This window comes from Crocodylus siamensis, chromosome 5 (genome assembly GCF_052110815.1).
Source record: "Crocodylus siamensis isolate JL-2025a chromosome 5, ASM5211081v1, whole genome shotgun sequence".
Classification (NCBI taxonomy): domain Eukaryota; kingdom Metazoa; phylum Chordata; order Crocodylia; family Crocodylidae; genus Crocodylus; species Crocodylus siamensis.
Window position 1 is genome coordinate 9455364 of NC_143399.1, and position 24491 is coordinate 9479854.

Here is a 24491-nt window from a genome sequence, read left to right on the forward strand (position 1 = left end):
TTGTGGAAACAGAAAGGAGGGAGATGATTCTTCCTCAAGATATTTACAGCCCTGCTTTGCAATCTTGAGACGCTTAGGTTTGCAACCAGACCTTGGGGCTTGTCTCCTTGACCACGTACCAGGAGTTTTGAGGCTTGGCTACAACTCCAGTAGATTCCTTTCGCCTTCTAGCCAAACACAGAGCTGAGCTCAAACCGCTAAATCCAGACAGAGATTTTGAACGGATACAGGTCGTAGGCTTTTGTTCAGCCTGTTGCTGAGGTGAGAGTGTTTGTGAAATTCAGGTTCAAGTCTTGACTTTGAACAGCTCAACATTTCAGAGGGTATTACAGCCCAGAGCTTCAGTTGGGCAGCCTTTCTCTTGTTGCATGTGGCATAGCCAGGAAGTGTATGGCTTGACAACTAAAAAACCATGAATTGGATTCTGCCATTTGTTTGTATTTCAGTGTAATCCCACTTGACATTTATGCACTTGAGCCAGTGCAGCCGCAGCTTGACTGCGCATCTTGTGGAAGGCCTTGCCCTGTTTGTCCAGCGACTCTTCATCTGCTGCAGTCATCTCATTACTATTAAAAAAACAAACCTTCCCATAAAGATCTTCTGCATGTCCCCCATATTAAAGGAAGTCTGGTGAACAGGCTGGAAGGGGAATAGTTCAAAGCCTCATGTGCTCATTATGGTCTCCGTGACTGGGATCGTGTATGGGGGGATACACCGTCCAGGGGAAACGAAATTCCTTGATTCTACTTTTCAGTGACCTCCTTTGATGGGTTGGAAAGCATAGCAGATTGCTAGCATAGTAGTCTCCATTTTCTGATCTTGCCTTTTGAAAGGTAGGTCAGTTATCCTTTCCTTGACCTAACTAATGGGCATCATCTTCTTGAATTCCCTGGGAGACCACGACTGTGCACATGCTATACTGCTGAATCTCAGGATTAAAGCCGTGAATCATGCATCATCCTGATGATGATTCGTAATCCTGCTCGTGAGTTTTTCTGGGTTGGCTTGAAACTGTGCCAGAGGCTCTCTGCAACTGTTGTGTTTTCATCTGATCAGTGCACAAAATCCTAGCTAGCGCCTCACCTTGCTGACCCTTTTTTCAGGGCCAAGTCTTCACTGAGGACGGCAGGAACTGAAGCTGTGGTGTGACATGTCTCAGCTTGTGTCCAGCTTATCAAAGGGGTCACCTGTTACCCTCTAGTGGACTGCATCTGCTTATTTTGGTGATCTCTCAGGGACATCCTGACCTTAGCTAATCCTCATTGCTGATCTCTTGCTTGAAGTCAGCTGCTTAGTGTTTTAGTGTGGTTTATGAAGGGATATCATCTGTCAGTGTTGCCACCTGTCCTCATGGATTTCTTTTGGGTCGAACTCCTTCTTATGGAGGTGCTTCCTCAGCATGGATTTCATGTTTCTCCATTTTTCAACTTTTATAATGACGGACTCCCATGGACATGTCCTGGCACGAGTTCTTTATGTACAGATGCCCACAAAAACACAAGTCTGCTAGCAAATAAACGCACCTAATGGCAACTTCAGTCGATGAAATCTGCTGGACCCCAGCATTTCAGTAAATAAGTCAGTCTAGATGTTTTCTGAACACCCTGGGTAAATTTAAATTATAGATACGTGTATCCCCTAAAATGGGGGTGAAGGGGGGCATGAGATTGAGATGTAGTTTCCAGAGGGATGCCCTGGGTAAGTCTAGGAAAGCAGACCCCACTGCCTGACTCGAGCTTGCTTTCTTTCTGGCAGATCCGTGTATCTTCATAACAACAAACTTTCGGATGCTGGGTTACCCGATAACATGTTCAATGGCTCTAACAATGTGGAGATACTGATCATGTCCAGCAACTTCCTCAAGTACGTTCCCAAGAATCTTCCCCCCGCTCTGTACAAACTACATTTAAAGGTAATGGAGCCAACGGCGTGTGTTTTCTTCCGTGTGTGTCCAAAATTCATGCTGCTGAGCCAGCCCCTTCCAGTTCACTTGGAAAAGCTCCCAGGCCCATTGTTATAATTTACTTGCTAAATTTGGGCTGTGTGAAAAGCAAGGCTGAGGACAGCTGAGCTCTCCTGTACTTACCAGTTTCTTTGCATAGGAAGTGATGGTACTTTTGCAGTGCTGTTTGCAGGGAACAAAATGTCTTTTCTCTGTTTCCAAGGGAATTTATTGCAGATGCTGGCTGGCAGGCTTGCTGGTCTCACTCCTGCCTGTAACCAAACACCAGGGAAACCTTGGATAGAGGCAGCGCAAGTGTGCTGGCACTACTCTGATCTGGAGGGATCGCACATAGGGATGAGAAAGTAAATAAATCTCTAAGGCTCCAAATCTGGCAGGCTCAGCAAGGAGACCAGTTGTGGTGGGCTTTTTCCCAACATAGCTGATTTTCCAGTAGGTACTTGGTTTTCCTGCCAACTCATTGCACATAAGACTCTTCACTTTTAATTGCTATTAACCTAGTATCTCAGCCTGCCTATAATTCTGTTTTGGACCTCTGCTGGGCTCTGGTTTTCTTACCTCCACGTGATCCGATTCTGGTAAAAACACCTGTACCACGTTTACACCGGTGCTCTCATCACTGCTAACACTCGGGTTGAGTGGCAGAAAATCCTAGGCCCAGCCATTTCTATTGCTGATGTTCCCTTAGAGTGGAAGAGGCTGATAATACATTATCAGCCCCTTGATAATAGGAGCAGAGTAATGAATCAATGAGCTCGAAGGCCAGAGGGAGAGGCCGAGTTAGTTTTGATGCAATACAGTCATGTCTGTCTCTTCCTTCTTGAATATCTTGGATGTTGAGCCCTTGTTGGTGCAGGCAAGCTGATTAAGAGGATACGTGAGATTATTTAATATAGTGTACTTGAATGTTTCTGCGTCTGCTGTATTTAGCATTAGTTCCCTTAGCAGAACATGCACATCCTAAGGTCAACTTATTATTCCTGCTTGTAAATGGAGTATACATGGGGTGACATTTTACTGTTGGCTGAGAGCAACAGCAAGGTTTCACCTGGTGCTGCCTGCTGGCTACTCAGAAGCTGCATGAAGAGAAGAGCATCTTTAGGGAATCTGGCTGTTAGATGGCATGCCCTTTGGGAGCACGTGGGTATGGGTAATGCTGCGGGACTGGCTGGTTCACCTGCAGCTGGAAGTGCTTTTATAATAAAATCTGGTTTGCAGGATCTGGAGTCTTGGGCTGGGCTTCCTTGAGGTGCCTGTTTGATACACTTACATATGGGCGGAGGGAATATGAACCTGTAGACTTAATTAGGCCCCATTAATGAGCCAAATCTTGTGGTTCCCCTCGCTCGGAAGTATGCCAGAGGAGGCAAGAGGAGTGCAACCCAGTGGGGTTTGGGTTTATTCTTCTTACAGACCCAATGACAATCTTTGTGTCATCTCAACTGTTGCCCCTGCTGATCTTTTGTTACTCCTTGGGTGTTTATACACGTGCTCTGGGGAGGTGCTTTAATAAGAGTGGCTCCAAGAGCCGCTCTAATTAAAGCACCTCGAGTGTCTCATGTATAAGCATCCCCACGCTTAAAAATGGTGGCAGAGGTGCTTTGCAGTGCCCCCACCACCATTTTAAGCACAGCAATGCTGATACACAAGGCTTTGGAGTCTGCTGGAGCGTGCAGACTCCATTAATCGGGTCTGCTCCAACGTGCTGTAATTGCAGTGCATTGGCGCAGCCTCGCTGCTTGTGTATGGGCGCCCCTTATGTCTCTGAACGTGAGGGCTACAATACAAACTGTTCATCATTGTGCCCGTGGACACTTTAGTCTAATAATGTGCTTCCTGTGGCTGCAGAACAACAAGCTGGAGAAAATTCCCAAAGGAGCCTTCAGCGAACTCTCAGGCCTTCGAGAGCTGTATTTGCAGAACAACTACCTGACTAACGAAGGGATGGACAATGAAACTTTCTGGTGAGGATGTGCTCTTTGGGGGGTGTGCTGGGGTGGGGGATAGTGGGCTCTTTTCCAGGGTGTAGTACATGTACAATGAGGTACAGCGGCTCCATTTATAACACGTGCATTCATTTCCTGGGTCAGGATGAAAAGACCTAGATGCAGATGCTGCTAACCCAAGATGAGGATTTAGGTGAGCAGTCTGAATTGGCATCACACGGTGTCCTTAAGGGATACCCTATTTCATGTCAAATTGTCATCTCCCCGGTAGCTACAAGCCTGCTAATGCAGTGTACCGAGTGCCTTAACACCATTCAGTCCTGCTGAAGTGGAGGACTGTCATGGCCCAGCTCCCAACAGGAAACTGTTTCCCTTGGCACCTTCCAGATCCAAGTGCAGTTCTCTGAACATCAAGGTCAGATGCTCAGGGCTGATAGGTGTCCTTTATGCCTCTTCTGTGTCACACAGGGGACTAGCTAGCTGCCCTTGATGTGCAGTGGAAGATTAGCTGGGTAGGGGGTCCACCCTAGTGTAGGAGCAGCGCTGGGGAGGGAGGCATGGAGCTGGGGGCAGCTGGACTTTGGTCCTTCCCACGAGCCAAATGGGCCCGCAAAAGTTGGTACAACTTAGAGTCGTCCTTTGGCTGCTCCAGGTCATGCCAGGAGAGTTTGATCCCTCGTGACCCCGGGGATCTGTGGCTCAAAATGCTTCCTTTGCCGAGCACTACACTGGCTGTGCCGAGAATCTGGCTCGCGTGATTTGTCCTGCCTGTAAGCTCCTATGGACTCTGTTAACCTCTCAGTCTCTGTCCTTCACCTTTCAACCTCCAGACCATTTGGCAGCCTCACAATTGCCTAGGAACTTGTATTTGATTTTGCTGTGTTAATTTGTTGCTTGTAACATTTCTGATGAAGGCTGGATGAGCAAGCATGGCTGCTCTGGCTAAGGCACAGATCCCCTTCTGCAGTGAGGATGGGTGGGGATTTTTGCACTTGGCTGTCAATGGTTGCTCTGAATTAACCCACAAAGCCATATCTCCCAAAGACATTGTGCCTATTGAAGACAGGCTATGCAGCACCCTCCAGCCTCTATTAACCGCGCTTGCCACTTGAACTTCTCCAGCCCTAGAAACACCTGCCCTGAGACACAGAAGTTGAGGGTCCTTGGGGCTGGTAAATGCTACCGCTGGTCTGCGCCCAGTTGGTGTAAGTGGGTGAGCTGAGGATTCATTTTGTTTCAGTTGGGACCTTGATATCCAGTGTGAATGGCTTACACAAAGCAGATCTGGCCTTAAATCACTTCCATAATCTTGGAAGGTCACAAGAAGTTCATTATTTTGGAAAAAGCCTCCAAGCTTGTGTTTCCCCTTTCTGCAAGTATAATGCAGCACCCTTTCAAAGGCAAAATTTGATTTCCAGTGTGAAAAATGCTCTTTAATTTGAAAAGGGAGACAGAAGTTGCTGTGCATTAGGCTGGACTAACTTGCAAATGACCCAGGAGCTAGTGTGTGTTGTTTGGGCTTCCCTTGCATCTCTGCCTACCTTTCTGTGCGGTCACTTTGGTGGTTCTGCCGTACCGCTTGGTTTGAGGTGTCAACGCCAAACTGCAAAGCAGACCTCAGCCCTCTGGCAGGTGACACGTTCCCAAAGCTTAATGAGCCCAGGTGGCTCCATTTACAACGCAAATGGTGTTATACACCACAAGTGGTGTGGCTCGTGGCTAATGGCACTGGCTCTCTCTGAATAGCCAGCGAGATGCCCACCTGTTCTGTGTGCCCCGGCAGGGCTTTTGCACCAGACTGGATGGGAAGTACCTGCGGGGCTGTGCTGGGGGAAGAGTCGGGTTTCACCTGACAATAAGTAAATGGAGACTGTCTGTCTCTTTTCTTTCCCAAGGAAACTGTCTAGCCTGGAATACCTGGATTTGTCGAGCAATAACCTTTCGCAAATCCCAAGTGGTTTACCTCGAAAGATTGTCCTCCTTCACCTGGAGAAGAACGCCATTAAGACGATTGCCAGGGACGTCTTGCCCCAAATTAAGAACCTCGAGTACCTTCTGCTGCACAACAACAAGCTCAAGGCCCGAGGGATCCACCCGGCCGCCTTCCAGGGGCTGAAGAAGCTGCACACGGTCCACCTGTACAACAACATGCTGGAAAGGATCCCCAGCGGGCTGCCCCGGCGCGTGAAAACCCTTATGCTGCTTCATAACCAGATCTCGGAGATCAACAGGAACGACTTCGCCAACACGTACTTCTTGGAGGAGCTCAACCTGAGCTACAATAAGCTCACGAGTCCCCAGATCCATCGCGAGGCCTTTCGTAAGCTGAGGCTACTGAAGTCACTGGATCTTTCTGGAAATAATCTCCACACGGTGCCCTTTGGCTTTCCCAAGAACTTGCAGATCCTGAAGCTGAAGGAGAATGAGATCAGCTCCATCCCGAAAGGTACCCTGGCTGGGATGACCAAGCTGCGGGAGCTCTTCTTGAGCCACAATAAACTGAAAGTCTCCTCCATTTACGTGGGAGTGTGGAGAGAACTGAGCAGTCTCCAGGTAGAAACATCACCCTTTCTCCTTGTTTGGATGTGCTATATCTGTCTGCTTGAGCCAGTTCAGGCAGCAATAATGCTAGGTTTGCATTGGTTATTATTCTCTAGACGTGCACTTAAAGGGTGGGACCTACTGGCTCGAGGGTGGAAAGGGTCTCCTACCTGGGTTTTGCAAACTCTTGTGGTAGATGTATCCATCCACCGTGGAGTAGACTTGTTCTCCATCGTTCTGTTTTTAGAGGGTGCGTAAGGCTAGCTTGTGTCCTGAGCTGATGTGGGGCTTATGGGATGTGGTTAGTTGTAATAGCAGGGGTCTAGGCTTGATAGGCAAGAAGTCCCTTTAGAGTCCTGTATGCCAGGGGTGTCAAATACGACCTGGAACTGAGCCCAGCCTGCAGAGCCCCATGATCTGTTCCCCAGTGCGGCCCCTGGGTCTGAACTGACCCTGCCCGGCTCTGAGCAGCGCCTAGGAAGTGTACTGCACGCTGGCACCTGTCCCAGCCCCTCCAGGAGCTGCACCGTACGCGGTGCTCGCCCCAGGCACTCTGGGACCTGGGCTGCACACGGTGCCTGGCCTAGCAAGTCCAGGACAAGCGCAGCACATGAAGCCCACGTGTAGCACAGGTCCCAAACCAGCTGGGGCAGACACCATGTGCCGCGCAGTACTGGGCTAGCTGCTAGGGATGCCATGTGTGACACCACGTGTAATGCAACGGCCACTCCAGGGTCCATGCCACGTGTGGTGCCTCTCCAGGACACTCACCGTGTGCAGCACAGATCCCAGAGCAGGCGCTGGATCCAGCGTGGGGGGTATGGAGGGGACCTGGGGCCTGTTGGCCTGATCCAGCCTATGGAGTGACCCTGGGTCACTCCAGCCTGTGGGACCAAAAGAGCGGACACCCGTGCTCCATGCCATTAGGTCGCTGGTGGCAAGCTCTCTTGTATCTGCATGTTCAGCTGACACTCCTAGCAATGCCCCTTGTCTCTCCAGAGGGTTTTAAATCTGCTTTTTGTTCAGACCTCAGAAGGGAGGGTCTGCAGGAGGATGGGAGTGTGCAAAAAAAAAAAACCGCACTTCATGTACAAAACATCCACAGCAGCATGTTGTCACCCGAGCCAAGCTGTAGGATTCAGCAGAGGCTGGCTGAGGCACTTCGACAACAGTTGGGGAGTCTGGATTCAATCAGCAGCCTTGTCATTTGCCTAATTGTTGGGGAAAGCTGAAAAAGAAACATAAGGCAGGCAAGAACGGTCCCATTTGTGCTGTGCAAAGTGACCTTTCTGCTCGTGTGGTAGCTGACAGATTTGTCTGCATTTCCTTTTAGGCAGCAGCCCATTCCCTGCAGTAAAAGGCATTACCCCGTCATGTGGCTGCTATCTCCTGTGCATACATTAGGGCGCTTTCGGGGGGAGATTCTGTATCTGAAAGCAGCTCAGGGATGCAGAACATGTCGTGCTGGTCTCCACTGCAAGGGCCTCAAACAGTCCCCGTGTTTAGAGGGCAGCATTTCATCTCCTGTTAGCTCTGCTCTCAAAGCCTCCCCAAGAAAACAGCGGGTTGTAGTCTTTGCTAGAGTAAAGCAGCAGTCACTGGACCTGCGGCATCGGGCACCAGCTGCAGCTCTCGCTCATACCTTTATCATACCTTTTTATATGTGCTCGTTACCTTGGTGCTTTGAATGTAGGAGGATAAACCCAGACACGGTGCAGGTCTGTCAGCGGTACAACGAGGATGCTTTGGTCGGAGGGAAGGTGCTGGTGAGCGAGGGGGATTACAGCCGATCAGACCGTTTCGCTGTAACGGTCCCGTGAGATCTCGCCTGTCCCTGCCTCTGCTTTTAGATGCAAGCGAATGCTCATCTGAACTTGGAAAGTTTAATCTGGAAGGATGCAAGCTTCTGCATCGTTCTGGCTTTACCTGACTGCCACAACATAGGATTTGATACTGGACCAGAAAACCGTAGTGCAGAATCAGACCCGAGCGTTCAGCTGTATGCAGCTGTGTTGTAAAGTCTCTGTTTGGATAAGAATGAGGTTACTGAAATAGGCCTGTTTTGTTTTGTGTTTTCAAGTAAATGCTAGGGAGGCTACTCGAGAGCACATTTGGGCAAGGCATTTTGAGTGGCTGTTATTGCTGAGTTATTTCCCTTACTCTGTATTTATATATCATTTATATACCCTTTAATTTATATATCATTAGGGGCTTGGCTATTCAGCTCTTGGATGAGTAGGTGCACTCATAACTTCAAATATACTTTACGCTAGCCCTCTTGAAGTCATGAAAAACTACCTCAATGTGTAAAGTTAGGCATTTGCAAAATTGGGTCTTGAATCCAAGCATGTCACCAGAGTGACAGGGGTTATTCCAGATGTGCAGGCCAGTAACTCGGAGCAGGGCTTAGATCTGGTGGCTGTTTGGCACCGGACAAGTTCGCCGATGACACCCAAACTTTGGGGCAAAGCATCCACGCCAGAAGATAGGCGGGTGATCTAGGCTGACCTGGACAAGCTCAGCAAATGGGCAGACGAGAACCTCATGGTGTTTAACACCAATAAATGCAAGGGTCTCCACCTTGGGAGGAAAAACCTGCAGCACCCTCATAGGCTCGGCAGTGCTACGCTGGATAGCACTATGGAAGAAAGAGACTTGGGGGTCACCGTTGACCACAAGATGAACATGAGCCTCCAATGCAATGCTGCGGCTAATAAAGCGACCAAAATGCTGGCATGCATCCATAGATGCTTCTCGAGCAAATCCTGGGACGTCATTCTCCCCTTGTACTCGGCCTTGGTGAGGCCGCAGCTGGAGTACTGCGTCCAGTTTTGGGCTCCACAATTCAAAAAGGATGTGGAGAAGCTTGAGAGAGTCCAGAGGAGAGCCACACACATGATCAGAGGTCAGGAGAACAGACCTTACGATGACAGGCTGAGAGCCATGGGGCTCTTTAGCCTGGAAAAGCACAGGCTCAGGGGTGATCTGATGGCCACCTACTAAGTTTATCAGGGGTGACCCCCAGGATCTGGGGGAACGTCTGTTCACCAGAGCGCCCCAAGGGACGACGAGGTCGAACGGTCACAAGCTCCTGCAAGACCGTTTCAGGCTGGACATAAGGAAGAATTTCTTTACTGTCCGAGCCCCCAAGGTCTGGAGCAGTCTGCCAGCGGAGGTGGTTCAAGCACCTACATTGAACACCTTCAAGAGTAGATTGGATGCTCATCTTGCTGGGATCCTATGACCCCAGCTGACTTCCTGCCCTTTGGGCAGGGGGCTGGACTCGATGATCTCCCGAGGTCCCTTCCAGCCCTGATGTCTACGAAATCTAGAGACGGCAGACAAAGAACGAGCCTGACCTGTTTCCTTCTGTGGGACTGCTCGCTCTGGTAAGCGAGGGTTGGGACATCAAGTCTGAACTAACTGAGCAGACTGGCCTGCAGAAGAACAATTTCTTGCCATGTTAGAAGTAAGTGACTGTTTCCCCGAAGTGTTTGTGAGCAACATTGCAGGAATCCCTCCTGCAGATTTGAAACCCTGGCTGCTTTTTGTTCACTTCAAACAGGGCTGGACTGAGCCTGAGGCCAGGGAGGGGAGGGCAGGGGCTCTGATGCCAGACAGCACATCTGATGTGAAGCGGCTACATCAAATACACGTGTGGGAGGGCAGATCCCTTCCGGCTTTGTTTGCTTGCCTAGAGTCCCCCGGCTCTGCTGACTGTGACGCCAGTTAGAGTTGGCTAAAACCAGTTTAGAAAACAACAAAAATCCCTTCCGTTCCTCCTGGGGAACTCGAACTGAACTTCTGTACGGGCTCGGGATAGCCGGTTACGCTTGCGCAGCATGCGCCGTTTGCCATTTTGCGGACTCGGCTGGAAGTACCCGGCGCACCAGCAGACGCCCAGCGGTCCCATGGGAGAGGCGAGAGAGCCTGTATCCTGATGATATGAAACCCCCAAAGCCTGGTTAGACTTTGCACAGACACCTCACTTCTGAAGAGTTTGCTGCGCTGATAGTTATCTGTGCTACACTTTTAAAGCTCACCCATTGCTAGCCTCGCTCCCTGATGACAGGTGAGAAATCAGGCTCCGAGCGATAAATCGTGCTTCGTGCTGCTATGGACCTGAACTCATTTCTTCAGTTAACCCCTTGCCGTCTGCCTCTTCTTTCTCAGTTATTGGACATGGCCGGCAATCAGCTGATTTATATTCCTCCAGGCCTGCCGGCATCTCTGGAGTACCTGTACCTGCAGAACAACAAGATCACAACTGTGTCAGAGCGCGCTTTTGAATCCACACCCAACATAAAGGGGATTTATCTCAGGTAAGTGAATCTGAAATCCTAGCCTCTCATGGGGAGCTTGGGGTTCAGCCAGCTCTATATGCAGTCAAAGAGTGGGTGTGCTCATCACGTGCTCTCTCTGCCCGGAGGGTGGCATCCTTTTAAACTCCAGTGCTTGTAACAACGGGTCAGGTGCACTGCAGACTAGGAAGCCAGTGCGTGTGCCTGTCGCATGTACCCACATGTAGCCATAACCTAGAAGTCAGGCTTATTTATAAGCCCTTCAGCCTTGCTAGTGTTTTTCTGTTCTGAATGTGTCCAGAGTACCAAAAGGACACGTGTTAGGGGGGCATGCATGACCCTAACTGGGAGGGGAGGGGGTTGCCCGGGCAGTTGCGTAGAAGAGGGATGGGAGCAGGCTGCTGTGATAATCATGGTGCTTAGATTGCAATTATTGCAGATTGATCTTTTTGTCCAGAAGATGTGAAATTGTTGATTTTTTTTTTTTTTTTTTTTTTAATAAACTGTGCCCTAGGGATCTTTAGGGAAAGAGAATTTTAAACCCTTTGCTAACAAATTCAATCTGATTTGCAGCCTCTTTCGTGAAACTGCAGAGCCCATGACACAGGGGACATGCATAACATGATACACTTTTTCAGCTCTAGACTCTGATCATTACAGGAAAGGTCAAAGCTGGGACTGGGGTATTTGGTGAAGGAGAGAGCCGGGGCATCAGTTATCAGTACTGCAGCAAATCACTGTCATGCGGTCACTTGTACCATATGTAAACCTGGAAGCCGACATCCTCCTCTGCGATCTTGGTTCCTCAGGCAGCGCACCGGAGCCATAACCGGCTAGCTGAGAGTGCCTGGAGCTTGTGTAAAGCCGAGGAAATTAGCTGCTGCCTCTTGCTCTCCCAGCAAGGGGGCATGCCAGGGTGATCCCTGCTCGTCTAATCTTCCATTTCCATCTGGTCATTTCAGAGTGACGTACATCATCCTGGCTGCTTCTAAAGGATATGCCCTAGCTCAGCCAGAAGTTATGACATGAACCGCTCAGTATACTCCTGTGGCCTGTGTCTATGCAGAAGGTCACACCGTGCAGTCAGGACGGTCTCTTCTGGACTCGGTCTTTGAATTCAGTGCACTAGTGGTGTAAGTCAGAGCAGCTCCTGGGCTGCTGGAACTAGCCCACTGCCAAGGCCAATGCAGGTGCCTTCCAGCCTACTTTTCTATGGTTTTTGGATGTGACTCTGACACACATCCCTGCTGTTGTTTGCACTGAAAATTCATCTGCAGCAGAGGGAGGTCCAGAGAGGCTGAATCTATTTCACAGCCTAATATTTGACTTCTTAGCTTAATTCCAGCCCGAGGCTAGAACTTGGTGGAACTGTGAAACCTCAAACTCCCCAGTTTTCACGGCGAAGCTGAAACCTGGGCTGGGGGCACTTTGTCTCTGGACACCTGCTCAAAGAACTAGTTTTATATGAGATTTGGATTGGATTATTGCAGCACCTGAGCTTTGCTCTGAGTCACACTTCAAAGTGCATGGAGCCCTGGAAACCAAAACGACTGAGGATTTGCCTTTGATGATGCAAAAGGGGGTGAAGTTTCACCGTGTATCAGCTGTTCTGTCGTAAGTGCCCAGGTGCACAGTTTTACCCGGCGCTTTACTGTGGGAGCAGAGTCTTGTGAGAGAGAAGGCTAAATTGCCATGCTTTGGCATGGTGTCCCACCTAATAAGGAGTGTGGGTTGTTTGGGTTTGTTTTGTTTTTTTTAACTACATGCTTTATACACATAAAGAATTAATAATTAACCTCAGTTATGCCTAGCGTAAATCCAGACAAATGCAAACCATTTAAATTGAGTTATGCAGGATTTGTCAGTGCAAGTAAAATCAGGATCTAGCCTAGGAAATATTCATTTTTAAGTGCTTCCAACAATACAGCTCAGATTAGATTTGTTAACGTCTCTTCCCCACAAGAGCGTGTAATATTTGGTTAGTCTCATTCCCCCCCCCCCCGTTAATGCATTCAAAATGGACAGTGTGCATAGCACAATGAAATGTGTTTGTTCTAAGCTTTTTTCCCTCCATATGCAACTACTCTGCCCTGTGTATCTAAGTAAATGCTGCACTATTTCTTTCTGGATGAAACAAGGCATACTGAGCACAGAACATTAAAAAGGCTGCTTAAGTAGAATCCAGCAGTTTCGGTCTAGAAGGACGCAGTGGGCACTTCTGATGGAGACTGGTAATTTCATACGTATGTGTCCAGGTGTGCGCGCACAATTTGCAAAACCAGATGAGCTTTATTTCGCAACAATCACCGTGCCATTACAAAAGTGACCTGTACACCTGGGGGTATTTAGAAGAATATAACAGTGATCATATTCAAGAGTGGTGAGCCAGGCAATGAAAGGATTATTAAATTCCAGATTAGTGTGCTTACACTTGGGAAGCAAAAATGACAGATAAACAACTGTTGAATTTTCCTGTTTATACAGGGAGACTTTGAGCGAATATTGAAAGGGGAGGAATCTAAAAAAAAAAATCGGAGAAGAGCAAACAATGCTTTGAAGGGCCTGGTAACATTTGCATGTGGGATGGAAAGGGCAGAGTGCCAGGATTAAGGATTTATGAAGGAGGAATTCTAATAAAGTTTTTGCCTGTTGTCTACAGCTGTTGAGGCTAAAGGCAGGGTGAGAGATGGGATTCGGATGGCAAGTCTTTCTGAGAGCCAGATCAGCTGGAATCAGTGAATTGTGTGCATCGTTCAGATTGTCGTCATCTTTTCCTGCTATAAGGTCCTTTTGTCTGCCATAGAAGTCAGCAGGATGTGTAAATTATCACTCCACGTGGCTGCTCGTAGATTCCTACCTTATTTCTCTGTTGTCTTCCTATCCAGAACCCCCCTGGGGTCGGCTGGCATCGCTCCCTGTGAAAACCAATGTGTGCTTGGGCGTAGATGCACCATTTCCCATTAGGCTGTTGAATCTGGGACACTTCTGTGCCTATGTTAAGGAGACACTTTAGAAATAGCCTGTCAGCAATAGAGCCAGGCCTGTGAGCGTTCATACTGTCAGCAGCTCAGGTCTGTAGGCCGGCCCTGTACTTCCTGGGTTGGTACTTTGTGCCTATACAAGGGTAGGATATGGTAGTACTCAGGCAGGCTTCAAACACTCCTGTGCTGGCTTTAGAAATGAAGGGTATTTAGCATCCCTGCAGATTACACGTCCTAACAAAGTTCAGAATTGGGATCTAACAAAGCTGCATCAAGGAGTTATTTTAAAACCAGTGGTGCTCTGTTTTGTATTGAAGGTTTAATAAGATTGCAGTTGGATCACTGAAGGAAAGCATCTTCCGAAGCCTAAAGCATTTGCAGGTGCTGGACATTGAGGGGAACCTTGAATTCAGCAACACTTCAAAGAACAAGGACAATTCAGAAGAGGAGGAGGAAGAGGAGGAAGAATGAAAATTAAAATGTGAACAAACAAAAGCACGTCTTGTGGTAGGTATCCATCCTACTCTGCCCACTCAGGGACCCCAGGTAAGTCAACTTTAGTTCACAAAGGCACTCCATTGAATCGGTGGGAAGACTTGGAGAAAATGAAAAGCTGGTGCACTGGGCTCAAAATCTCCTCTTAAAACCATACCAGGGTAAAGATGGCATGATCCAGCTCGGTGGAAGAATCTCACTTTAAAATAGAGTAACAGATGTGAAGCTGGTGCTTCTCAAAGGTGCCAGGCTAACCCTAAAAGCCTCTTCTGGTAGAAGCAGCAGCAATGTCTGCGGCAGCGGTGGCAGCAGGACTTGCATTTTTTGCTTCATTCCTCTTCTGTACTGCAGCTGTGGTCTGGTCCACCAGCATTCATTTCACATGGGGTCACAGTGGAGCTGCCGCGTAACTCCAGATCCCAGCATCTGAGATGAGCTGGTGACCTGGAAATGAAGAACTGTCCTTTTCCTCACCATTTGATTAGCCATCCCCTCTCCTACTGTAGAAGATAGTGGAAGACAAGCACCATCTGGAGAGCATGGATTGGGGTTTGCTTTGTAGAGTGCTCCTCTTAAAAGAATTGCACAGGTGAGGGGGAGGGTCAAAATGCTAGCTTCTCATCTCTGGAGACCCAAGCTCCAACTTAAGTTTTGATCAATTGTGACAACAAATAGATGGCCTCGCCCCCTTATGTGTGTTCAGAGGCCATTGGATCTGGCCTGCAGACCCGGGGGCCTTTGGCAGCAATCACTAGCAGGGGGTTGCAGCCATAGGGGGCTTCATATGCACTGTGGCTATGGCTGGGCAGTAGAGATTGTTGCTGGGTTCAAATTATGGAGGGGCTCAGGAGGGCTGAGCTCCCTGATGAGAGAGGAGAGCCCCCGAAACAGCTGGGCAGAAACTGCCATGTAGTGCAGGGGCAAAGTAGCCTCTGCCCCTTGTTGCTGCCAGGTGCTTTTTGCTGCAGCTGCCCGGAGCCCGTGCCTGGGCTGCCCCGCGGCTTCTCTGTTGCCACCACTGCCACCTCCGTCTCTTCTGCCTCCGACCCCTCCAAGAGTCAAAGTGTAATTCAAACCTGGTTAGTGCCATGGCAGGGAGAAGCGGTGGTATCAGCCAGGTCCTAGTACTGGCACGTCTCAGACCTGCACCAGGCCGTTCCAGCCTGCCCCGCAAAAAGCCTGCTGCCACAGCCGGTAGCATGATTCGGTGTTGGTGAGAGCTGGCGCTCAAGGGATAGTAGAGTTGGGCCATAGCAGGAGCTACTGGGAAAGCTGCGTGTGAAATTCCTGCCTGTCATACGTCTAACCTACAACCAAAACTGCAACCAGACCTGTCTTCTGGGAAACGTACCGTTTGCGTTGTAATCATCTAGAATACATTTAATCCTGTAGGCAGCACATCTTGGGTTTGGCCTGGGACATGCTTATGATTTCAGTTGGCGTACTTTTAAGCTGACTGTATGTTGAGTCATGTGTTCAGTGTTATGCAAGTCTGATTTTTGCCTTTCTGATATGTTTTGCAGGCTGACATATGGAAAGTGGCATGTATTGCTATATTTATATATCTACAGAGATATATAGAGAACACTGCAAAATGTGCAATGAATTACACACAGACTATTTATCATGGCGCTTGGCCAGGCTCGAGGAAGATGGGTCATTTCAGTGCCTTATTCAGGGAGACCCTGAATGTCATTCCAAAACTCCCAAAACATCACGTACAAGACCCTGGATGGGATCATATGGATCATATGGGATTGCTCGGGAACTCACAAAAGCTGGCTTTTGTTTTTTCTGTTTCTTTCCTCACTGTTTCCATCTGTAATAACAATACGGGGCTGTTCTGAATTTATGCCTTCAAACTCTGCTTTTGTCGCTCCATTTTAAGTGAACCATGTACATGCTCCTTCTCTTCCCCCACACTACCCAAAAAGGCTGTTGTTTGATCAGGTGGGATTGATTTTTTTTTTTTACAGTAGTTTCATGTGTGGAGCGGGACATGAGGCAGCTTGGTCATTGAGCAGCAATAATCACCACCAGACTGACCGAATCCATTCCTCTGTTTAGTATAATGTGTATATTTGGGTGAGAAAAGCAAATTAAGGCTGGATCCCATAATATTTTATCCCCACTGTGTAAAAGCCTACAGCATATGCCTATTTTAGAAAGTTTTAAGGTCAAATCACTCACTCACGTGAATATATAGATATATCTATAAAGAAGTTTATATCTGCCATTAGAGCTTTGTTAAAGCTGCTGTCTGGCTTGTTCTTTGTCTGCGCGGCACTTGCACAAATACCCTGGAGCGGGGACCGGTTGAAGGGGCCGAGCAATGCGTAGAAGTTGGACGGTAGTACTTATTCTGTTATCCGCAGTAAGAGCCTGATGCTGTAACTGCTGAAACGGGAGAGTCGTGGCCGCTCGCTGCCTCTCGGCAGCGAACCTAAGACCCAGGTAAGGAGGAGGGAGACCTGGCGCCCATCCCTGCCGTTCTGTTTAAGATGCTGCATGGTACAATAGGGTGTGTCCTTAATTTCTACGGATGTTGCAGAACATAAACCAACACAAAAGCAGAAGGGTAAGTGCTACGAGGCGTTCAAATGGTTTTCCCGTCGTTCATCTGAGCCAGGTCGAGGAAGTTGTCCGTTCTGTTGAGGCTTTCTGGTTGAGAACACGTTGTTTTGCAGACTGTTTCTAGGATTTGTTTTCAGACTGTGTTGGCTTGGTGCTTCACCAGCTGTTTTCCCTACTGGGGGAGGGCTGGTTATAAGTTCTCCCTTTCGGTTTCTCTAGCACATGACAGCTCTTCCAAAGCTTTTGCCAGTTCCCAACTGGGACAATTCAACATGGCCACAAGTCATACGAGGAAAAATTACTTCCAGAATGGAACAAAAACCCCAAACTAAATGTTAACAAAGAATATAAACATGAGCTTCCAAATGTGTGGTTGAGACCTGGGAGGGGGGAAATACGCGGCAGCTGACTTGGACTAGATTTCCATGGGTTATGACTCGGTTGGATTGTGCCCCTGCAAAATGGAGCAATGTCTTGGCACTCCTAAACAACTGAGACTTATCCCAAAGTAACATCCAGGTATTAGAGATGGCACGGGCCCCTGAACAGCAACCTGTGGGAATATAAGGGCAGAAACAATGGAAATGCTTGGTTTAAAATGTTGCTTATAGTATAAAGCTCTTTCTCATCTGTATCCCATGGTCACTGCAGGCCTGAGCAAAAACCTGTGACCTTAGGCACGAGTGCTGCACCTTCTCACAATTTTCATCCAGTCACCAGCTTTCTTTTTCACGCTGTGCTTTTGGAGAAGGGGGAGTGGGGGGGAAGGGGTCCATCTAATCCTTTCTTTCTGCTAAGCATGCATATGAAGCAGTCCCTTGCATTTTACACAGGAGTTCTCTTTGATCAAACTTATTACTCCCTTACCCTGCGGTCCTGCATGGGGTCAAGTGTGCAAAACCCCTCCCAAGGAGCAGTGTACTCGGTACATCCCAGGAGTCGCGGAGAGCCTTGCCTGCTCGGGCCTCAAGTGCAATGAAGGTGCTTGGTACTAAATGCGCCTCAGCATTTGCTAAGGAAATCCAAATCGCACGGAAGGGCCACAGTGTGCTTGCTTTTATGCCAGCGCGCAGCCAGCATCATTTCACTGACATTAAAGGAGCTGCTCTAGCATCTGTCACTAATAGAAAACACAGCAAGGAAAACACCTTTCGTCCACCGTAGGGTAATTATTTTGCTGCCTTAGGAACCATGAGCCTTGCATTTTGTGCTGTTGCTTACACTTTTCTGAAGTGGACAAAACTTTCTATCAAACCCAAGAAGAATTTGCCATTTACTTCATACAGGATTAAATAATTCCAGGTTTTAGGTCATGGGGATTTGGCTACTTTCCAGTATTAGAAAATTGACTTTGCCACCCAGCTAGGACTTCCCCAGGTGCTGTAGAGCCAGCTTCGCTGTCTCAGAAGGACTTCAGCAGTCTAAACCAGTCCATAAGGCCGGAGGGTGGGGGGGAGGGGGCAAAACGTATCTGCCCCCAAGGACCAGAGCCTCTGCTTTTATTCTCCTTTTCAAAAGTGAGGATCATTTGGAAGTTGGCCTATCTGCATAGCTCATGATCGTAGACTCGGAGAAAATGAGGGTGGGAAGGGCCAGCGGCCGGTCACATCCAGTCCGACCCCTGCTCAGGGCCAGCCCCAACTAGTTCATCTCAGCCGAGGCTTTGTCAAGCTGGACCAAAAAGCCTCCAAGGTTGGAGAGTCCACGGTCTCTCTGGGTAACCTAGTCCCTTCCTTCCCCACCTTCCTAGTGTGAGAGTTTTTTCCTCGTATCCAACCTAAAGCTCCCTCGAGCCCGTTGCTCCTTGTCCTGGCATCTGCCCCCACTGAGAACGGTCCAGCTCCATCCCCAGTCAGCCCCCCTGCACGGAGTTGAAGGTTGCTGTCAAGTGACATTTAATTGTTGGCTTCCAGGCAGCTGAGCCGCTGAGCTCAGAGTCTATAACCCACGAGGACGCCGGCGGACCCGGGCGGGTCGCTCCCCACCAATCGGCAGTGCCCCAAAGCTCCAGTACCAAAGCACGCCGGTGCCCCCCGCTCTGACCCCGGTTGTTTCCTTTCCTCACCCCTCCAACCACTGCACTCCAGCTTTGCTCTCGCCAGCCTAGTCCCCTCCACCGTCCCCTCCCACCTGACTCAGCCAGGTCCCTCCCGTAAATCCTGCCGCCTCTCCTAGTTCCTCTTTGCCGCCTCGCTTCCCCGCTGTGTGCTCCTCTAGCACCCTGACCCCTGCCTCCACTTCCTCCCAGGGTCCTAGGGCCCTCGGCCTCCTCGGACCCCATCCTGCGCTACCCCCTTCTACCCCCTAGGCCCAGCCACCGATGCACTGACTCCCCCTCCTCTGTTCGCTCTCCCAACAACGCTCCCAGCCTCCCTCGTCTTCAGCCTGCTGCCCTCCCCTCCGCTCTGGGCCCCTGTGCATGTCCGCAGCGACTTCTGGGAGCATCCAGCGCCAACGCCCTCCCCCAAAAGTTTCTGAGAGCCCCAACCCTCATCTTCCTGCTTCAGGGGACCACAGGGGGTGGCAAACCTCCTTGCCCACAATCTGCAGGCCCAGCCTGGGGCCCCGCCGGAGGCATCTGGGGACGGACCCACCCCGAAGGCAGGGGCCGTGCAAGGAAGGGCCGCGTACCTCCTCCCTGAGGCTCCCTTGGCGAGGGAAATGCACCAAATAGGACAGGACCCCTGTGGGGGCAGGCCCAGCCTGCAGGACAGGGCCAGAGACCTGTGGACTCGGGGTCTCGGGGCTTCAGGCATCCTGATGCATCCTTACGGTTTTCCACGGAAAGCTGGTGCTGCCCTTGCCAGCGGCGCGGCTGGTTTGAAAACCCCGTGAAGGGCTCGTGCTGGTTTGATAGAAGATGCTTGGCTGGCATTTCCCCTTTGCTGTGTGAGGGCCTGCAGCTGCAGGGACGTGTGTGCACACGCGTGTGTCTAGGGGGTGGGAGGGGCAGGGAGGCCCTGCTCACGCCCATTCAGAACGGCGTTTGACACCCAGCCCTCGGCTCCACACGGGATCAGTGGTCGCTGCTCAGGACCCAGCTTCTCCGTTCCCCGTGGGGCAGGCATGCCCAGGGGCCAGGAGGCTCTTTCTGAGCTCTGCCAACGCGCCCTGCTGCTGGGGAGCAGCGACAGGCCTCTGCAGCACCCCAGGTGCCTGGGGACCTGGCTGGCGCGCTCATCGGGCAGCAGGCTTGGGACATGCCTTGCAGGAGGGAGAGGGGGAGCTTGCCCCCGAAGCGCAGGAGATGCTGCAGCAGGTACAGAGCCCCCAGCTGGGAAGGACGTAGTTGCCAGCCCCCCTTTGCCTGCTGCAGAGCTGGGGTTGCGAGCAGCATCTCGGCGCGCCCTGCCGCTCGGTCTGCGCCTTGCCAGCCGGCGCCACAGCTATGAGGGTAGGGCTCTCAGCCTGAAATATAGTTAACAATAGTTTGCAGAGCTGGGCGCAAAGCCCGATAACTTCCTAATGATGGGCATTTGATGCTGGGGCTTGGTGTCTGCCAGGGGCTTAGCCCAGGGTGGATCTCCTTTGGCGAGTCCAGGTGGACCGGGTGCTGCTTGAGCACAGAAAGCTGCTCACAAGCGGAGCAGTTTGGCAGGAAACCATATCTTGGGAAAGCACGTGATCCCCAGCTTGCACCACTACTACCTCTGCCCTTTCTATGACGCAGGGCTTTTCAAGCCCATCTTCACACAAATCTGTAGTTTAGAGCATCGCGACTGTTTAAACAAATCCTGGTCTCAACTTGAATTGTTGTGGCGCCGGGGTGCCGACATAATCTGCTAGTAGCCTTCACTCTAGATTATTGCGTTGTTTCTGCATGTTTGGGGGACGGAGGGCTGCCGGCTCTCAGATTTAAGTTTAAAGATCTCTGGTTCGAAAGTGTGCAATGGCCTGCTTTGATCAAGGGGTTTCTCTTGCTAGTGAGACTCATTTACAGACATCAGCATAATTGTTTTATTAGGTTGCTATTGCAAGCAACGGTGACTGAATTCCCTAAAGACACCAAATTCCTTTATTAAAGAAAATATGGCTGTTACACTCCAGCTTTGGCTCCGTGTGGTTTTGAAAAGTCAGCCAGTTGTGAGCTATGCAGGGAGGTTGTGGATAACAAAAGTGTTGTATAGTCAGATCTACAAAATATTTCCATAAAAACTACTCGAGCCCTGGCTGAAGAACATTAAGCAGCCCATTTTCAAGTGCACAATCTTTGGTGATGTATTGTCTTCAAATGCTTTTTAAAACATAAGCCAAGGCTCTCTTAATAAATCATTGTACTTGAGGGATGAATTTTTTTTTCCTTTCCCAAAAATCCTGTGTGCATGATTATTATGGTAACGTTAAGGAGGTTTCTTTGGATCGGTAATTCAGGCTACATTTTTTCAGACTTTTCAGACCATTATGATTTACCTTTGCAAAGATGGTCTTGCTTTCCTTCATAAAACCCTGCGGGAGCTCCACTTTTACAGGATGCAGGTGGTGTATTCCTACGGCGTCAACTCTAGATAAGCTCCAGCCGAAGCAGGTCTCTGCAGTTTGAGCGTAGCTGTGTTTCCGTCAGGAAAAGCCATCGGAGAGAAGAACTATTGGCAGTATTTAAATAGAAAAGATGGGGGGGGGGCTGAAAATAGCTAGTTTGACTTGGTTGTATGTTTTTAATAGCCCAGTGGCAAAACCCAGTAAAACATCTTGAGGTCAGTATTTTTTTCTTTTGGTTTTGGTGAGCGGTTGGCCTGTAATGCTCATAGTGCTTGTGGCAGATGTAATGTGAGAGATCGCTGAACATAACACAGCTCTCATTTTGCCTCCCTGCTTTTTCCATTTTATTACATGCCAATCATTAGGCATGGGAGGCTAGGGAGGTTGGGGGGGGGGGGGGCGGTAAACGCTGCTAAAAATACTATATCCATATCAGGAAAATATATGTCCAGGGTTTAGCTACCAAAAAGTTAGCTGCCAAAAGTTTCAAGTAACGGGCCAAATTCTGGCTCTCTCAATTGTGTATGTACATGTGTGCATACAATTGTGTTGTGCATGTGCGCACACAACTCAAACATTGTATTATTCACTGAAAGGCATCCCCTTTTTTGAAATGATATGGCTCCTTTTGAATGGCTAGCGGCAGCAGTACCAGCAGCTGAAGGTGTGAAACGCAACTACTTCTCTGAGGGACTTGAAGAAGCGAATTAAGACCTGATCTCGAGCCTCCGTGGATCCATCTCATGCAGGCAGTCAGGGCTGTGTTATGAAGTCAAGAACCACGTCTTCTGCAATGCAAGGCCTGCTTGTCTCGGTGGGGTGTCCTCTCATCTCTCGCCAAAAGCATCCCCCTTGGACATCCTGTTCTCACTTTCATCAGCTCATAGCCCTGCGGGGGGACGAAGAGCAGTTCTGTTGCTGGCATTTTTCTGCCCCGGGGGTTTTCAAGGAGTCACCCCAAGTGACTTGTGTGAGATCCTATAGGAAATATATGGGGGAGCAGGGGTCTTGCGTTTTGAGCACTTTTCCGGGCCTCCAGGTTGTTCTAAGGGACAAATGTTGCTGTAAATCAGGCCAGATAAATGAGTATATTCCAGGGTTGTGCTGAGCGTATATGGGCTCTGGGAAGGGTTATGCTGAGAGTGTGTTGGCTCCTCGTATATCTGAGGTCAGTCTGAAGTGACGCATTCATAAATATGGGCACATCTCTCGAGCACAGTCCTACAAGGCGCTGGGCATCCTCTGTTCCTACTGATGACAGTCAAGGGGGGGGTCAATTCTTTCCACTTCTTCCACTGCATAAGAAGGGTACCCCTGCCCCTTCACCTGCTTGAAAACACCCATTTTGATGGAAAAGCCTACAGGAGGCAAAGCTGTGTCGTTTTTAACCCTGATGTAGCTAGTCAAGGGCAGTCCCAGCTGCAGGATATCAAGTTGGCCTTCAGCTAGCTGGTCGACTAGTTCAAAACTCCCTATCTACTTTCTCCACTTAGGAGAACGATGCAGAGTTAAAATCCTATGTAAAAACGCATGTGTTTGCAGGGAGACCACCGCAGGAGCGCAAAACACCGTGCAAGATCAAAGGCAGTGGGGGTCTTCCAGATTCATCCCAGTTGCCACGTTGCACACGCTGCTTGCACCTCAGCCATCCTCTGGTAGCAGTTTCCTTGGTTTTATGGGCAGCACAGAAAAGGCAAAGCCTACCTTAAAGCTACACATCTGGCTACAAGGCTAAGTCTCTTGCACACCATGACAGTACTGCAAACCAATTCTTCTGTGAACAAAACCCCCAAGCCGTACTCTCAGATAGATCCAGGATGAAGTGAGGGAGCCTAATCTGGATTTACTCATTCATTTTGTAAATGCAGCTCGATTGCTAATGCAGCAAGTATAGCTTCATCGTTTCATAGTTATGAGTGTGTAATCTTTTATAGGCTTTAGGGCACTGGGCCCAACCCTGGTTGGGCTGCAGCTCCCTTCCAGAGCTCACGGTGGGGTTTTGTTTGAATCATTGCATTGTTTTAGACATCTGTGGGCTAGTTTTTCACTTGGCATAACTCGGCATAGGAGTCGCTGAGTCCGTGAAGCTGTATTGTGTAACACCGTCTGTGAAGAGGGCCAAGTGTATTTCATTTCATTCGTTGGACAGGGGAAAGGTGGGAGCGGTTGCCATTCCCGCAGAGGATCGGGGGCAGACCCTTGGTGCCAGAAGGGTCGTGCTGGATGTGGGCGGATGAAAGTTGCTCCGGCAGCGCCGGTTCTGGGCTGTGTCTGCACTGGCCTCTTCACCAGAGTAAATTAAAGCAATCTCCGGGTGTCTGGAGGCTAAGCTGGTTGCCGAGAGCACTTAGGAATTGGTAGGACTTGGGTCCCCTTGTCACGTCCTTTCCTCCCGTGACACTCCCCTGGTCCAGTGGCCCCTTCAGCAGTTCTGTGCCGCTTGCAAAATCCTCCACAGGCTACTTCAGCTGCTTTAGAGTTATTCTCTGTCGCAGAGGTGATACCAATTAGGCATCATGAGACTGATGCTCCTTTTTATGGAATTTGACCCAATTTCCTATATGTCCTCCAATGAAAGCATCCTGCCCATTGCCCCCTCTCACGCGTACCTCCGCTCCCTTTTCAGATGAGGCTGGGGTCTGTTTTTCAGACTATCAGTTTCTTTTCTTTCTAGCAGAATGAGGCAACTTGAGAATGAGTGCTGCCAGTTCAGAAACATTTTTCTTCCCACATGAAGCACGGTTTATTCCCTGAAGAGACTGTTGTAATTTGTGGATGGTTTGATAATTTTTTTATGAGCGTTTTGAACATATAAAGGTCACATGCTTGTTCTCTTTGGGACCCCATATGAGACACGTACACCAGTGCAGAAGTTGTAGTTTAACTTACAGTCAGCAACTTCACTATTTTGGCTGGACTGAAATGTGATATGTCGCTGGAAAATGTGAATAGAGCCACGCATACAAAATGATATGGACTTCATTACTAGCCCAGTTGCACCCTTGTTCCAAGTTGCTCCAAACAAACTGTGAGACATGGAAAATGAATCGATAGAAATGGTTACAATGGGCATAGCTAAAACCCTAGTGTTTGCACTCCGAAGTTATGCAATGGTACATTGTGCTGCTTGCCACAGTTGCTGTTGCTTTACTGTGATATCCCTTGCAGGCCCCAGAATCCCACTGTGTTGGTCGCTACACAGCTAGCCTGA

The 24491-nt window shown here is 49.4% G+C and overlaps 1 protein-coding gene across 1 annotated transcript in view; it reads left to right on the forward strand.

Moving 5' to 3' along the window:
- The window catches only part of PODN (podocan), a 34029-nt gene extending 17547 nt beyond the window's left edge, over positions 1–16482 (forward strand). Inside the window, exons 6-11 of the mRNA XM_090048841.1 lie at positions 1756–1912; positions 3812–3927; positions 5805–6462; positions 10624–10772; positions 14050–14239; positions 15751–16482. Of these exons, the coding sequence (XP_089904967.1) occupies positions 1756–1912; positions 3812–3927; positions 5805–6462; positions 10624–10772; positions 14050–14203 (1234 nt within the window). The 3' untranslated portion in view covers positions 14204–14239; positions 15751–16482. The remainder of the gene's footprint in view (positions 1–1755; positions 1913–3811; positions 3928–5804; positions 6463–10623; positions 10773–14049; positions 14240–15750) is intronic.
- Positions 16483–24491: the final 8009 nt, after the last annotated feature.